Raw genomic sequence first — 15771 nt, forward strand, 5'->3', positions numbered from 1 at the left:
GGAGGGCTGGTGATAGGGTGGCCTTGTCAGTATGAAATAGAATCAGTACATTAGTAAATGATCTTGGATCAGATGACACTGAATACCTATACTAGAGGTGAAAAATAACAAGTGAAAGACAGTAGTGGATGAGGAGTCTTTAAGGCTCCTATCAGTAGAACACAGAATAAACCAGAAGATAATGAGGACAAATCACAAAGAAAGTACATTAATCATGGGCGAGTGTAATCCTCAGAGATGGGGAAACTCAAACTGGCAGGGCTAGCTACGAGGAAGAATTCATAAGTGTGTGTACAGGACAGTTTCCTAATACAATATATTGTGGGTCCAACCAAGAATTGGGCTATTTTGGACCTGATAATGTATAATGAGGCATATTTAATAAATGATCTCAGAAATAAAAGATCCTAGAGGGGATAGTAACCATATAATGGTAAAATGTAGCATTCAGTTTGACAGGGAGAAACTTGGCTTGGAAATAATTTTGCTAAACCTAAACAAGGGCAAAGACAAGGGAATGAGGGAAGAAATGGCTGGGGTATACTGGGAAATAACTTTCATAGAAAATATAGTTGAGGAAGAATGGTAGACATTTTAAACAAAGTTTCTGACTCACAGCACATACATATTGAAATGAGGGAGCAGGATTCTAGGAAAGATATAAACCAATTTTGATCATACAACATAAAGATTAGTGGTAAATTAGACTTAAGGCACGTTATAAAAGCCAACTAAAGATGACAAAAAAAAAAGAAAACAAACAATGAGGGCAAACTAGCAAGTAACAAAAGTAATAACAGCTTCTTTAAATATGTAAAGACAGAGGCAATGGTGAATATAGGCCGCTTACTGATTGATGATGGGGAAAAAAATGGAGACACAGGAAATGGCAGGGAGTTGAATACATACTTGGTATCAGTCTTCATGGTAGAGGATAATAACAGTATTACAAAATATAAAATAATCAAGGGGCTAAACGTGGAAATAAAATAAACTCAATAAATTTCACTGGAGAAAACATTTAGGATGACTAATTAAAAGTAATTTAGTCCCCTAGACCTGACAGGTTGCATCCAAGGATTTTCATGGAAGTAGCTAGAGAGATAGTGAATGGACGGGAAATAATCTTCCAAGAATCCTTAGATTCTGGAAAAAATTCCAGAGTATTGGAAAACTGCCAAGAAAACAGCCTTGTTCAAAAAGGGAGACAAAAAAACAGTTAACCATAGGCCAGTTACCTTAACATCTGTCATTGGGAAAACATTTGAGTCTATTATAAAGGATGCAATATTAAAATATTTAGGAAACCCTAATATAATCAAGCAGAGTCGGAATGGCTTCATAAAGGGGAAATCATACCTGATAAATAATTTCCAGTTCTTTGAGGAGGTATCAAGCAGCATAGGTAAAAGGGGAAGTAGTAGATGTAGTATATTTGATTTTCCAAAAGGCATTTAATAAAGTACTACAAATTAGGTTACTTAAAAAGTCAAAAGCCCATAGATCTGGTAGTAATAGCTGCATGTATAGAGGATTAGCTAACTAATAGAAATCAGAGATTTGGATAAGGGGGTAACATCAGGATGGGACTTGTAACTAGTGGAATACCACAGAGATCAGTGCTGGGTCACAATTATCTACAATGTATATTAATAACTTGCAGGATGGAAGTGAAATTACCACTGCCTTGCTTGCAGATGACAGAAAGAAATAGGTGAGAAGGCAAGTACTCCAGACAGGGATATAGGTAGGTTAAGTGAGTGAGCAAAAAACTTGGCAGATGGAATATAACATGGGAAATGTAAGGTTAGGGTTAAGGAAAGCTAAATATTATTTAAATAGGGAAAGGTTTGAGAAAACTGCAGCAGAGAGGGATTCAAGTGTCCTCATGCATGAATCAAAAAAAGCTAGCATCCATGTTCAGCAGATAATAGTAAGTCAAATGGAAGGTAGGCCTTTATTTCAAAGGGAAGTGAGTGTAAAATTGGGAGGTCTGGTCAGTAATCGTCAGACAACATTTGGCATACTGTGGACAATTTTGGTCCCCTTATCCAAAGAAAGATATACTGGCATTCCAGAGGAAGTTCACTGGGTTAAACTGGGGTGCGGATGTAATTTTCTTAGGGAGAGGGGTTACATCGGTTGGGCTTGTACTCATTGGATTTGAAGAGAATAAATGGAAACCTTATTGAAACATGCAAAATTCTTAGGGGGCTTGGCAGGGGACATGCAGAGAGGTCATTTCCCTTCATAGGGCAGTATAGAGCTGGAGGGCATAATCATAAACTAAGGAGCCAAACATTTAAGATAGAGATGAGAAGGATCTTTTTTTTCTCTCAGTAGGTGGTGAATCTGTGGAATTCTTTACAATAGAGAGCTGTTGAGGCTGGATCCTTAAGTTGATCATCAGTTTAACATCTCATCCAGAAGACAGTGCATCTGAGAGTGCATCTGAGTTTTAGGTCTTGCAATGGGACATGAAACCATAATAAGGGGAAGAGTGTTACCAACTGACCCACAGCTTACACACAAGACGACTGAAGGATACAGACATTCCAAACAGGGAAATCAAAAGTGGCAGATGCAGTCCGATTTAGAGACTGTGAAGCAATACATTTTGGAAGCAAAATTAGTGAAAAGAACCACATAGGGCAGATCTTTCCTGTCCAGCCAGAGCACTTAGAAAGTTGGGAACGTGACTTAATTGGATGGGAGGACAATCTTCAGATTCTTGAAGTCAGGTTAAAGTTTTGGTATTAAGTTTTCAGGAAGGTTCATGCAAGTTATCTTCCCAGTTATTCACCAGCAAGCAATGAATATTCATTAACATACCAAACCACTGAAATTGCACTCATTATTTGCTCACATATCCTTCTTTCAATACAAGATGCTTGACCAGCCAAACTCAGCAATAGTATTGGCTTTGGTGTACCTAACTAGAAAGGGCAGGCAAAGGAGTGTCCAGCATCAATAGTACCAGAGACCCAATGCTCGAGGAACTCCAGCTGTGGAACTTTGATATTTTGCAGTCATCATCCCTTACACCAAGCTAATAGGATCAGGTGTATTCTTTGATCAATGCACTGAACTTTTGCTGGAGGGAGCCAGATTCCAAGACATTAAGGTTTGGCCCACAGAATCCAATTTGTACCCCACCTGAAGGGCTAAAACCAGTCAACGATGTTACACTCTTCCCAAGACCCCAAAGTCAAATTGCTTTTTATAACTAGATTGTAACTCGCTGGAATATAATAAGGACCTGGGTGAAACTCATTAAAATTGGACGTTTGTCCAATGATTGTTTGATACAGAAAACAAGATGAAACAACTTTGATTTTTGAAGCATAGACACAAATTTATTACAACAAGCATGAAATCTGATGGTTATACAAAATGTACACGTCATAAATCTAAATAAATTTTGAAAAGAAACATAATTCTTATTTCATGAGGGAATCAAATTCAAATTTTACTCATTGCAGATACAAGAGTCATTAGAATAGACTAATGCTCGAGCACTAACTAGTCTGGACATCAGTTAGACTAAACTGTAGCACTTCTACTTTGCATATGGCTTCAAAAAATCAAGACCAATGGTTATATTTTTATATTTTCAACATTCATAACTTATTCCCCATCACTGATTGAAATTCCAGCACCAACTAACATGAATATTGAAGAAAGCTATAGCTGAGTTTCATGGAAATGAGGCAAAAGTAAGGTATGTCTAAATTGAAAATTGCATTCTGAAGATGGTGTATGGAAACATTGTAACCATTATTTTAAAGGGTATTATGACGAATGATCATCAATCCAAAACTTTAACTGTGCTTCTCTCTCCACATATGTTGCCTGGCCTGCTCAGTATTTTGGAACGTGTCCTGCTTTTATTTCAGATTTTCCAGCATCGCAACATTTCACTCCATATATTTTACATAAGCTTGGTTGAAAAAACTTGCAAAGTTATAATGGCTACTTAGAGCTATTAAGTATATCACAAGGGAAGTTTAAGTTTAACCTTTTTGTTTTGAGACAATAGAAAGACTGCAGTTAATTGTAATCTAAGTTTATAAATGAGAGATGCATTATTGTCGTATTGAAGTATTTCCAAGTGATTAGATTGCTGTACAGTAGGCCACTGTATTTTCAAGTAATCATTAGATCATTGGCTTCTGCAGTCCAGTGGTCATTCTGTTAAAAACAGCACAATCCACATGTTTGTCAACAACACTGTTGAGCACTATGGGCAGTTTACAGGATTGGAAAGCCTTCTTAGATGGATCCAAGAATTAAGTTGATTCAGTTAAACCAATATGAAGCCCAGATACTTCAGACACTGACTGGAGTGAACTGTACACTCCTCATTCATATGCCTTTTCCAAGATGATACAAAAGAAAGACAACTCAAACAGTTACAATCATAATTTATTGCTGTGCATGAGCTTTCCTTCAAATTTGATCTGACCTGACCTGACCTTAGCAATGTGATCAGGAATAGAATTTTACATTCTATCAGTATTATTAATATATATGACAATAGTGTATCACTTTCCACATTAGGCTTAATATGCCAGAAAGAAACTGGTCATCTAATTTCACCTTTACTAAATTTAAATGCTTAATTGGAACTTCCAATTCCTTTGACTATGAAATATCAAATAGACTGAAGGGACAGCAAAGTTCTAGACCTTCGGGAAAAAGTGATTATTTCTGGATAGAATTACTTCCTTCCTTAGATAGATTTACTAATGGGTTGTGCAATCTAAATGAATTTGCATTGTATGGAATTTAAAGAATGCATTTTAGATGATAAAAATAAATCAACTTCGAACAAGTCAATGATGACAGGAGATTGTAAAACACAAGAACACTTTAATAAAATCTAGCTAGATTTTCAATAATGTAAGACGGGAAACTAATTAAGCTATGTAGGGTCATTCTGCTACATAGCTTCAAGGGGTGGGGGTGACGTCCATGTCCTGTCCACTGCACAGAAAACCTAATGCACAGCTTTTGTTTTGTATATATTTCTAGTATCTCCTAACAAGAAGTCGTCCAGTCACAAACCCCCCAAAAATTAAGAGTGCTGATTCCTTTTCTTTGTCAGCAGTAACCTGAACGACAGCATCTGAAGATTTAAAACAAACAATGTCCTTCTTTAACTTTCGTTTGTTTTGATGGCTACTTTTCAACTTGAATTTGTGGCATGAATGTGCAAAGAATGAGAGAAACATTAAACTAATTACAGAGATTATAGGTAAAAATTTGTTGCTGGAATTTCTCCTAATATGTGTGGATGGGAGAAATTCACTTCTTTACTTACATTCTGAATGCTGATCTGAAGTGGAGTTTTAAAATGTCCAAAGTCTTTTGCCAGTTCATAGCCATGATGATAAAATGTGAAGAGTCCTTGCAAGAATGCAAGCAACTGTATAAAAAAATCAAATAAGGCAATCATTAACCATGAATTTTTGTCTTCATCAAATGTCATACTGAATTCAATACATTTTTCACTTGGCTGCTAGTCAGCAGATTCAAGAAATCACAGTAGCCAGTTAATGCAATATTTAACAGCATACCCTTAATTTATTGGCTCATTAAAACAGCAATAAACATTATTACAATTTTAAATGGAAAGTAATCCATGTAATCTGAGAGACTGAACAGGACAACAGGCTGTCAAAGGTTAGATGCACATATATGTAAAATTTCGAGATAGGAATCTCAAAATCAGGAAGATGCGATAACAAAAATACGAACATAATCGCAGAGGAAACACAGACATGTGAATCAACAAGATATAACAATGCAAATTGAAAACTGGTGGTAAACTGACCTTCAAATTTGGAATATTCATTTGAATCAAGTAACTTGTAGGAACATAAACTCTGTGGCTTTGGAATTGTCAAACACCAGGGACCTCGAAGACAGACACTTAAGAGATATCTTAAACCCGCAGAGAGTCAGTACTATAAGCCAGTGTAATTTAAACTGTTCACCTACTGGTTCCACAAACTCAAACATCTTTCGTTCTTGCACTTCATGCACTCTGAATACATATTCCAGTGACACTTCGTAGAAGTGCTGTCGGACGACATCAACCTGACTGTCTGCCTGTAAGTCAAAGCAAAACATTTCTAGAAACCAAAGTCAACATCAGAACTCAATACAGTACAGAAATCAACAGAACTGCAGTTACCAACCTCAAAGCAGATTCATTTTTTAGGTTAAGCACTTTATTCCAAATGTGAAATCACCCCATCATTCAAGAAGGGGGATGAGAGAAACCAGATGATGACAGACCTGCGATTTATCAATTGGAAAGGACTTCCATGACTACTTCATAAATGATGTGGAGATGCTGGTGTTGGACTGGGTGGACAAAGTTAAAAATCACACAAGGTTATTTGGAAGTACTAACATTTGGAGCACTGCTCCTTCATCAGGCAGCTGTTGAGCAGGATCATAAGACACAATTTACAGCAAAAGACCTCAGTGTCATGCAACTGAATCAATAGAGTGAACAATATATTGTTCCAGTTGCATGATACTATAATCATTTGCTATAAATTCTGTCTCTCATGATCCTGCTCCACAGCTACCTAATGAAGGAGCACTGCCCCGAAAGCTAGTCCTTCCAAATAAACCGGTTGGACTTGAGATTTTTAACTTCATTATAAATGACAGTGACACAGCAATTGGGCAAGTGTGAACTGATTGTCTGTGGATTTTAACAGTGGTAAAGCAGGTAACCCTAATCTAGTTTAAAATTTTGAGTTAATTTTTATCACTATAGTTAAGAAAGCAACATAGATACTGCCTACATGGACCTCCTGAAGGTGTATGATATAATAAAAAAATTTGCAAATTGAAAGAAGATAGAAGAAATTCTTGTAATTGGTTCAGGATATAGGAAACCAAGTGTGCGAGAAATGAGATTCCCCTGGGATCTATACTTTTCTTTCATAAATATGAATGATCTAGAATGGAGAAACAGAATTGTTTATCCACATTTATTTGCGACATTAACAGGTACATAGAGTTAATCAGATGATAACAAAGTGATAAAGGAACATAAACAGATTCAGAGAATTTTGCAAATCTTTGGCAAATGGAATTCAATGTGGTATTATTGGCTAACTGGAAACTCAAATATAACTAACTGCAGCTTATATTAATGAACGTTAAAAACAAGGAGGAGACAATGTCCCTTGGCGTGTGATCTTAATTAACTCCACAGTATCACTTAATCCTGGGTCCAGGGCAATACTTCTCTCTCAGCCAACATCATAAAAAAGATTGCCATGTCATTATAACATTGAAGTTTGCGAGAACTTGCTGTTTGAAAAACGGTTCCATTATTTCATGCATTACAGTGAAGTCACCTCAGAAGGATATCATTGCCTACAAAGCACTTTGAAAGATCTGATAGTCATGAAAGATATTTTTATAAATGTAAGCTTCTATTTTTTTCACATGGTGCACACATAAGTTGCATTTGTTGGCAGGAAAATTAAGATGAAACACACAGATTGTCTTTTAATTATTAAATACTTAACCTTGATAAAATTTGAAAATAAGGAAAGGAAGTATTTATTTCTAAGGAAATAAATATACACTTATCTGTAAGGCATATAAAAAAAAAGTGTTTGCAACTAAAATTAGTGTACAGCAGAGAAAGTGTCAACACAGCCATGTCTGCAACTGATGACCAATGAAAATTTGCTAGTTACAACATTTTGATTTCCAATAAACCTGCAATAGAATGCTGTACTAAAGAGATTGTGCACTTATTGCATTCATGTAAAAGGAGCTTAATTATTAATGGCTAGTCTTGTGGAGCATGGGTACCCATCACTCCTGTGACGATGCTGCTCCTTTAACATGGTTATGTCGTCCTTGGCTCTTTTTCCCCCCAGAGAGGTTGTAAAAGCAGCAAATCCAAAAAGTCTAGGTTACAACAGTTTTAGGGCCAATCTGATTATAGCTAACAGATACTGCCTCAGTGAAAAAGGTTTAAAAAAATACACTTGTGGAATGAAAGGGGAGTGGCCAGTTGTCACAGCTCAGCTTTCTTGGGTTTGGTTTTTAACAGTCTGGCTGTCCTCTGAAAGCAGTCAGTTGTTTTGAGACTGCTGGTCCAAGAAACACCTACATGGAAGGTGTTTCATGTTGAATCTCACTGCCATTTCTCTCTGATATCTCTTCTGTGTTTGATTTCTCCTTTTTTGCCATGGGGTGGTTATGAGGATTGTTGCAGGTATTTGGAACAGCATCATTAAGTTGGGACAATCTATTGGGTTTTCAGATAGGTCAAGTTATTCTAAATTCTGTTCTGTTTTCTTTGTGTTTCATTCAGTAATCTTGTAAATTAATTATGTTTTGTTTAAAACGCAATGGTTTGACCAGTTGCATCACTCCTGGAATATCCACTTTACATATGCTGAAAACAATAGCAAAGTTAGGGTCTGGGCTTCTTCTCTGAAATGGTTTGAAGGGTTCTGGCCTGATCCATAACACTCCTCTGCTTGCTGAACTACAATGTCTCCAAGTACTAACAACGCCGTGAATTAAAAGTTTTCTAATGTTCAAATCGCTCAAGTGATCCAGTGGACTAACATTCCTCTCTCCGTAGCCTCAGAGAAATCAGAATTCCTCCAATTCTGACCTCTTTCGATATCTCCAATATCCTTCACTCAACTTTGAAATTTCATCCCTAAACCTTTTCAGTTATTTTAGTTTTGTATTCTCCAAGGGGTTCCTTAAAATTTATCTTCAAGATTACTGATATCTATCCTAACATAATGCTTTGGTATCAAGTCTTGCTTGATAATGTTCCGGTGAAGTACCGAAGGATGTTATTGGTATGGTTTAAATGTAAGTTTTTGCACTGCAAATTTCACTGCTTTTCATCTTTATTCATAGTACAGATGAAGATATTCAGTCAGCCCTGCACAACTTCGCTGTTGGCATGCAGATAAGCATAGTCAGAGTGGGGGAGTGGGGATGGTAGCATGGGGGAGCTTAGTCAAACTCAGATGGAATCATAGATTTTAGAACTCTTCAGCATGACCCATCAAATCTGGGCTGGTCAAAAACCTCCATCTAAATGATTCTAATCCCATTTTTCAGCACTTCATATTTTAAGTATTACGAAGACTTCATTACAGACAGTGAGTTCCAAATTCCCACTATCCTCTGGGTCAAAAAAACGCTTTCTCACAGCCCCTTGAAATTTCCTGGCCTTTAACTGAAATCTAAGTTCTCTGATTATTGATCGTTCTGCCAAGAAGAAAGGTTTCTTCCTGTCTACCCTATCTACGCCCTTCAGTTTCATACATCTTAATCACTTATCCCCCTCACTCTCAGTCTCCTCTGATCAAAGGAAAAAAAATCTCAATCTGGGCAACCTCTCTTCATAACCAAATCTCTCCAACATCCTGGTGAATTTTCTCTGCACCCTTTCCAGCGCAATCACATCCTTCCAACATATGGATTCCAAAACTACACATAATAATCTATTGGGCTAACCAACTTTTTATACAATTCCAGCATAACCTCCCTGCTCAATATTCCAAATGCCTTTTTAAACCACTTTATCTACCTATTCTGTGACATTAAGGACTGGATGACATGCACATCAAGGTCTCTCTGATCCTTAGGATCCAACTGTTCATCATGTCTTCCCTTGTTTTGTTTGCCCTGCCCAAGTGCATTACCTCACATTTAGACAGAATTCTATTTGCCACTGATTGCCATCTATATTTCAGAAACACAGACAGTAGTATGAGTAAGCCATTAAACTCATCGAGCCTGCTCTGCCACTCAGTATGATAATGATTGATCAAGCTACTTCCATTCTCCCCCTAAACCCTTGAGGTCTTTAGCAACCAAAGCTATATCTACCCCGTTCTTCAAAACACGTTTTGACCTCAACCACTTTCTACAAGGCTGTAAGAGAAAAGAATAAGAGTAGGCTTTTTGACCCTTCAAGCCTGCTCTGCCATTCAGTAAGATCATAGCTGATTCAAAATTCCTTGCATCTACTTTCCTGCCATATCTCCATACCACTGGATTCCCCTAACGATCAAACATCTATCTCAGCTCTAAATATATATAAAGATTCTGCCCCCACAGCTTTCTGTGGCGAGGAGATCCAAAGGCATTCAACCCTCAAAAGTTCCTCCTCATCTCAATCTTTAATTGTCTTGAGACAATGCCCTCAATCCTAAATCTCCTACAAGGGGAGATATCCTCTCATTATTTATCCTGCTAGGCCCCTTAAGCACTCTCTATTTTTCAATAAGATCATCCCTAATTCTTCAAAATTCCAGCAAATAGATTCCCACTTGTTTAGCTTTTGCTTATAAAGGTGATCGCTCCATACCAGGGGTCACCTGAGTGATCCTTCTCTTAACTGCCTCCAATGAAATTAGATCTTTCCTTCAATAAGGGGACCAAAACTGCTCACAATACTCCAGCACCTTGTTCAGTTGTAAAAATACTTCTCTACTCTTCACACCAACCCTTTTGAAATAAGGGTCAACATTCCTGTGGCACAGTGGTTAACACTGTTGCCTCACAGCGCCAGGGCCTCAAGTTCAATTCCACCTTCAGGTGAGTGAGTGGAGTTTGCACACCTGTGTCTGCTTGGGTTTCTTCTGCTGCTCCAGTTTCCTCCCACAATCCAAAGATATGCAGTTTAGGTGAATTGGCAATGCAAAACTGCCCATAGTGACTGGAGATGTGCAAGCTGGGTGGATTGGCCATGGGAAATAGAGAATTACAGGGATGGGAGGTGGTGGGAGCGTCTTGGTTGGATGCTTTTTGAAGAGTTGGTGTGGACTGAATGGCCTGCTTCCACACTGTAGAAATTCTATAATTCAATTAGCTTTCCTGATTATTTGCTGCACATGTATGCTTGCTTTCTGTGTTTCATGCACAAGTACTCTCCAAGACTGAGTTGCAGCTTTCTGCATTTTTCTTTAAATAATATTGTTTCTTTGTTCTCCCTTTCAAAATGAAACTTCACATTTTCCCACATTAAATTCCTAATTGACAACTTTTCCCCACTTAGTTAATTTATCAATAGATCTCTAAACTGCTTATATTCCTCTCACAATCTGCCTTTCCACCTATTGTGTCATCTGCAAATTTGGCTGCAACACATTTGCTAAGTTATTAATATATATTTAAAACAACTGCAGTTCAAGCACTGATCCCTGTCAAACCCCACTGATTACAAGTCGCTAACCAGTAAAGAATCCCTTTTCCTCATTTGTTGTTTCCTACCTGTAAGCCAATTGTCTATCCATGTCAATATATTACCTCCAAAATGATGGGCTCTTAACTTAAGACTTAACCTTGTCAAACACTTGGGTCCCTGGCGGTGTGAGGCAGCAATGCCAACCACTGAACCACTATGCCACTGTTTTTAGAAGTCTAAATACAACACATCTACTGGTTCATCTCTATCCACTCAAATCATTTGACCCATTGAGTTTGTTCCACTATTCGATCATGATGGTTAAGTGTCTCAGCCCCATTCTCCTGCCATCTCCTTATAACCCTTGATACCCTTCCGGATCCACCACCTGGCACATCTTTTGTATATCTAACTATCCTTGTCATAGAGTAACAGCATGGAAACAGGCCCTTCAGTCCAAACAACCCATGCCGAGCCTAATCCCAAACTAAACTAGTCCCACCTATCTACACTTGGCCCATATTCCTCCAAACATTTCTTATTCATGTACTTATCTAAATGTCTTTCAAATGTCATATGTGTAGCCATATCCACCGCTTCCTCTGAAAGTTCATTCTACACACAAATCACTCTGTGTTAAAAAATTGCTTATATGTCTTTATAAAATCTTTGTTTCACTTTAAAAATGTGCCCTCATCTTGAAATCCCACACCTTAGGGAAAAGACACCTTATCTATACCCATTATTATTTTATAAACCTCTATAAGGTCACCTCTCAACCTCCTATGCTCCAGTGAAAAAATCCCAGCCTATCCATATCAATCAATCAAACTCTCCATTGTTGGTAACATCGTGGTAAATCTTTTCTGGACCCTCTCCTATAACAGGGTGACCAGAACTGGATACAATACTCTAGAAGAGGCCTTACCAACATTCTGCACAACCTCAACATAATATCCTACATTTAAAAGTCTGAGCAATGAAGGCAAGCATACAAAATGCCTTCTTAATCACCTTATGTGATGCAAACTTCAAAGATTATGTACCTGAATATCTAGGTCTAGTTCTACAACACTGCCCAAGAAGAAAGTGAGGATTGCAGATGCTGGAGATCAATGTCAAAACGTGTGGTGCTGGAAAAGCACAGCCGGTCAGGCAACATCCAAGGAGTTGGAGAGTTAATATTTCAAGCATAAGCTCTTCATCAGGAACGTGAAGAGCCAATGCTCAAAACATCGACTCTCCTGCTCCTCAGATGCTGCCTGACTGGCTGTGCTTTTCCAGCACCATAGATTTTGAACACTGCCTAAGGCCCTACTTTTAATTGTGTAAGTCTAGTTTTTGTTTGTTTTACCAAAACGTAATATTTTGCATTTATCCAAATTAAACTCCATTTGGCACTCTTCAGCCATTGACCCAATTGATGAAAATCTCTTTGTAATTTTTGATAACCTTCTTCACCGTTCACTATACCACCAATTTTGGTGTAATCCGCAAACTTACTAACAATACTTCTATATTCTCATCTAAATCATTCATATAAATGACAAGCAAAAAGTAGACCCAGCACCAAGCCCTGTGAAACACTGCTGGTCAAGGTCTCCAGTTCGAAAAACAACTCTCCATTTTCAAACTCTGTCTCCTGTCGCTCAGCTAATTTTGCATCCAATTGGCAAGCTCAGCCTGAAACCCATGTAATCTAACTTCTACCATGGGGAACCTTGTCAAAGGCTTTACTAAAGTCCAAATAAATAATGATTACCAGCTCTGCCCTCATCAATCTTCTTGGTTATTTCCTCAAAAAACTCAAACAAGTTTGAGAGACACTGTTTCCCACACACAAAACCATGTAGACTATTCCTAATCATGCCTTGCCTCTCCATATGCACATAATTCTATTTTCGTAATCACTTCCAATAACTTACCCACAACTGAAGTCAGACTCACAGGTCAATAGTACCCAGGCTTCTCTTTACATCCCTTGTTAAACAAAGGCACAACATTTGCCACTCTCCAGTCATTTGTTACTCACCATATTTATACATGATACAAATATTTCTGAAAGGAGCCCTGCAATTTCCTCCCTAACCTCCCACAAAGTCCTGGGATGTATTTGATCCAGTTCTGAAGATTTACCTACCTTTATATTTACTAAGACCTCCAGCACTTCCTCTTCTGTAATGTGAACTGTTTTCACAATAATAATATTTATTTCCTGGAGTTCTCGAGCCTCATTTCTTTCTCCACAGTAAAAATTGATGCAAAATATTCATTTAATAGGTTTCTCATCTTCTGAGGTTTAACACAGATTACCTCTTTGATCTTTAAGGGGCCCTACTCTCTCTCTAGTTGCTCTCTTGCTCTTAATGTACTTGTAGAAATCTCTTTGGATTATCCTTAGTCCCGTTAGAAGTTTTTAGGCTTCTATGATACCCCCTCTAATTCTTCTAAGCTCCAGTGAATACAATACTAACAAATTCAATCTCTCTCCATACGTCAGCCTTGCCATCCCAGGAATCAACTTAATAAATCTTTCTTGCGTTCCTTCAACACCAAGAACATTCTTCCTCAGATAAGGAGACCAAAACTGTACACAATATTCCAGGTGTGGCCTCACTATTATGCTGTAGAATTTTATCTGGTGTTCATTCACTGGAGGTGGACATTGCTGGCCTGGCCAGTATTTATTGCCCATCGGGCAGTTGAGAGTCAACTACGTTGCTGTGGATCTGGATTCACATGCAGGCTGGATCAGGTAAGGATGACAGATTTCCTTCTCTGAAGGACATTAATAAACTAGATGGGCTTTCTGACAATCAGTAACAGTTTTATAGTCATTATCGACTCTAAATTCCAGATTTTATTGAATTCAAATTCCACCCTCTGCCATGGCTGGATTTGAACACAGGTCGCCAGGAAATTAGCTGGGTCTCTTGGTTAATAGACTAGTGATAACACTAGTCCATTGTAGCAAGATATCATTGTTTCTATACTCAAATCCTTTCATTACAAGGGCCAACATTCCATTTGCTTTCTTTGTAGTCCTCTGCGCTTACTTTCAGTGACTGGTACACGAGAACACCCAGGTCTCTCAATTTATAGATATTCATATTTTTGCTAACAAAGTGGATATCCTCACATTTACCCATATGATACAGCATCTACCATGTATTTGCCCTCTAACTCAGCCTGTCCAAATCACACGACATCTCTGCATCCTGCTCAGAGTTAACTCTTCCAACCATGCTGTGTGTCCTGTGCAAATTTTGATGTATTGCACTTAGTTCCCTCATCTAAATCATTAACATATTTTATAATGAGCTGAGGTCGTAGTACCTGCAGTGCCTCACTAGTCGCTGCCTGTTTATCATCCAGTCACCTAAGGCTAACTTTCTCACTATTTACCACCCCACCAATTTTTGTATAATCAGTAAATTTATTGATCAACCCTCCTAAATTCAAGTCTAAATCATTTATGTATACTACTAATACCAAGGGTCCTAAATACCAATCCCTGCAGATTCCCACTGGACACAGGTTTCCAGTAACAAAAACACTCCTTATCATCATCTTCTGCTTCCTGCCACTGAGCCAATTCTAGATCCAGCTTGCAAAATTCCTTTGGATTCCCAAGGTTCTTACCTTTGATATCAGTCTCCCATGTGAGACCTTGTCAAAAGCCTTGCTGAAGTCCAAGTAGACTACATCAGATGCACTGCCCTCATCTAGCACTTGCTTACCTCTTCAACAAATTCAATCAAGTTGGTCAGACACGACCTCCCCTTAACAAAACCAACCATTCTCGTTTAGTTCCTGCTACTCCAAGTACAGATTAATTCGGTCAGTCAGAATTGCATCCAAAACTTTCCCTGCCACAGAAGTTAGACTGATCTGTAGTTTCCCGGGTTTATCCCTTACTCCCTTTTTGAATAGCAGCACCGCATTGACTGTCCTCCAATCCTCTGGCACCTCTTCTCTCGCCAGAGAGGAATTGAAAATTATTGCCAGTGTTCTTATTTCTTGACACTCGTAATGGCATGGATACATTTCTTCTGGCCTGGAGATTTGTCTACCTTTAAGCCTGCCAGACTACTCAAACCTCCTCTCTGTTTATGCTAATTTCAAATATATCTCAGCCCTTCTCTCAGATTTCTGTACCAACAACATCCCTCTCATTAATACCAACACAAAGTATTCATTTATATTTCTAATTAGTCCTCTGGCTCCACACATGAATTATCACTGTTCTTCATGGGCCCGACTCTTCACTTGGCTATTCTTTGATCCTTAATGTACTTGTAAAATAATTTCCTTTTTTTCACCTGTTATTCTTTCTTGCTCCCTTTTTGCTCCCCCAATTCACCCTTGCATATTCTGTAGTTCTCTAGGGTTCCTTCTGTGTGAGCTCTCAGTATCTGACATAAGCCTCCCTTTTCTTCTTTATCCAATCTTGTGAGCCCTAGATATCAAGGGATATACAAGATTTGTTGGTCTTATCCTTTGTCTCAGTTGGAATATGTTGACCTGAACTCTCCTGAAGAAGGGCTTATGCCCGAAACATCGAA

The 15771-nt window shown here is 38.2% G+C and overlaps 1 protein-coding gene across 11 annotated transcripts in view; it reads right to left on the reverse strand.

Moving 5' to 3' along the window:
- Positions 1-15771, reverse strand: part of LOC122556611 (rho GTPase-activating protein 26-like) — a 241669-nt gene that overhangs the window by 143419 nt on the left and 82479 nt on the right. For all 11 annotated transcript variants that reach the window (XR_006313586.1, XM_043703510.1, XM_043703505.1 and 8 more), the window contains exons 5-6: positions 6004-6114; positions 5324-5428 (exon numbers count right to left, since the gene is read on the reverse strand). Coding sequence is in view for 10 of the 11 variants with exons in the window: in XM_043703510.1 (XP_043559445.1) it covers positions 5324-5428; positions 6004-6114 (216 nt within the window). In the remaining variant the exon portion in view is untranslated. The remainder of the gene's footprint in view (positions 1-5323; positions 5429-6003; positions 6115-15771) is intronic.

The sequence above is a fragment of the Chiloscyllium plagiosum genome, chromosome 14 (genome assembly GCF_004010195.1).
Source record: "Chiloscyllium plagiosum isolate BGI_BamShark_2017 chromosome 14, ASM401019v2, whole genome shotgun sequence".
Classification (NCBI taxonomy): Eukaryota; Metazoa; Chordata; class Chondrichthyes; order Orectolobiformes; family Hemiscylliidae; genus Chiloscyllium; species Chiloscyllium plagiosum.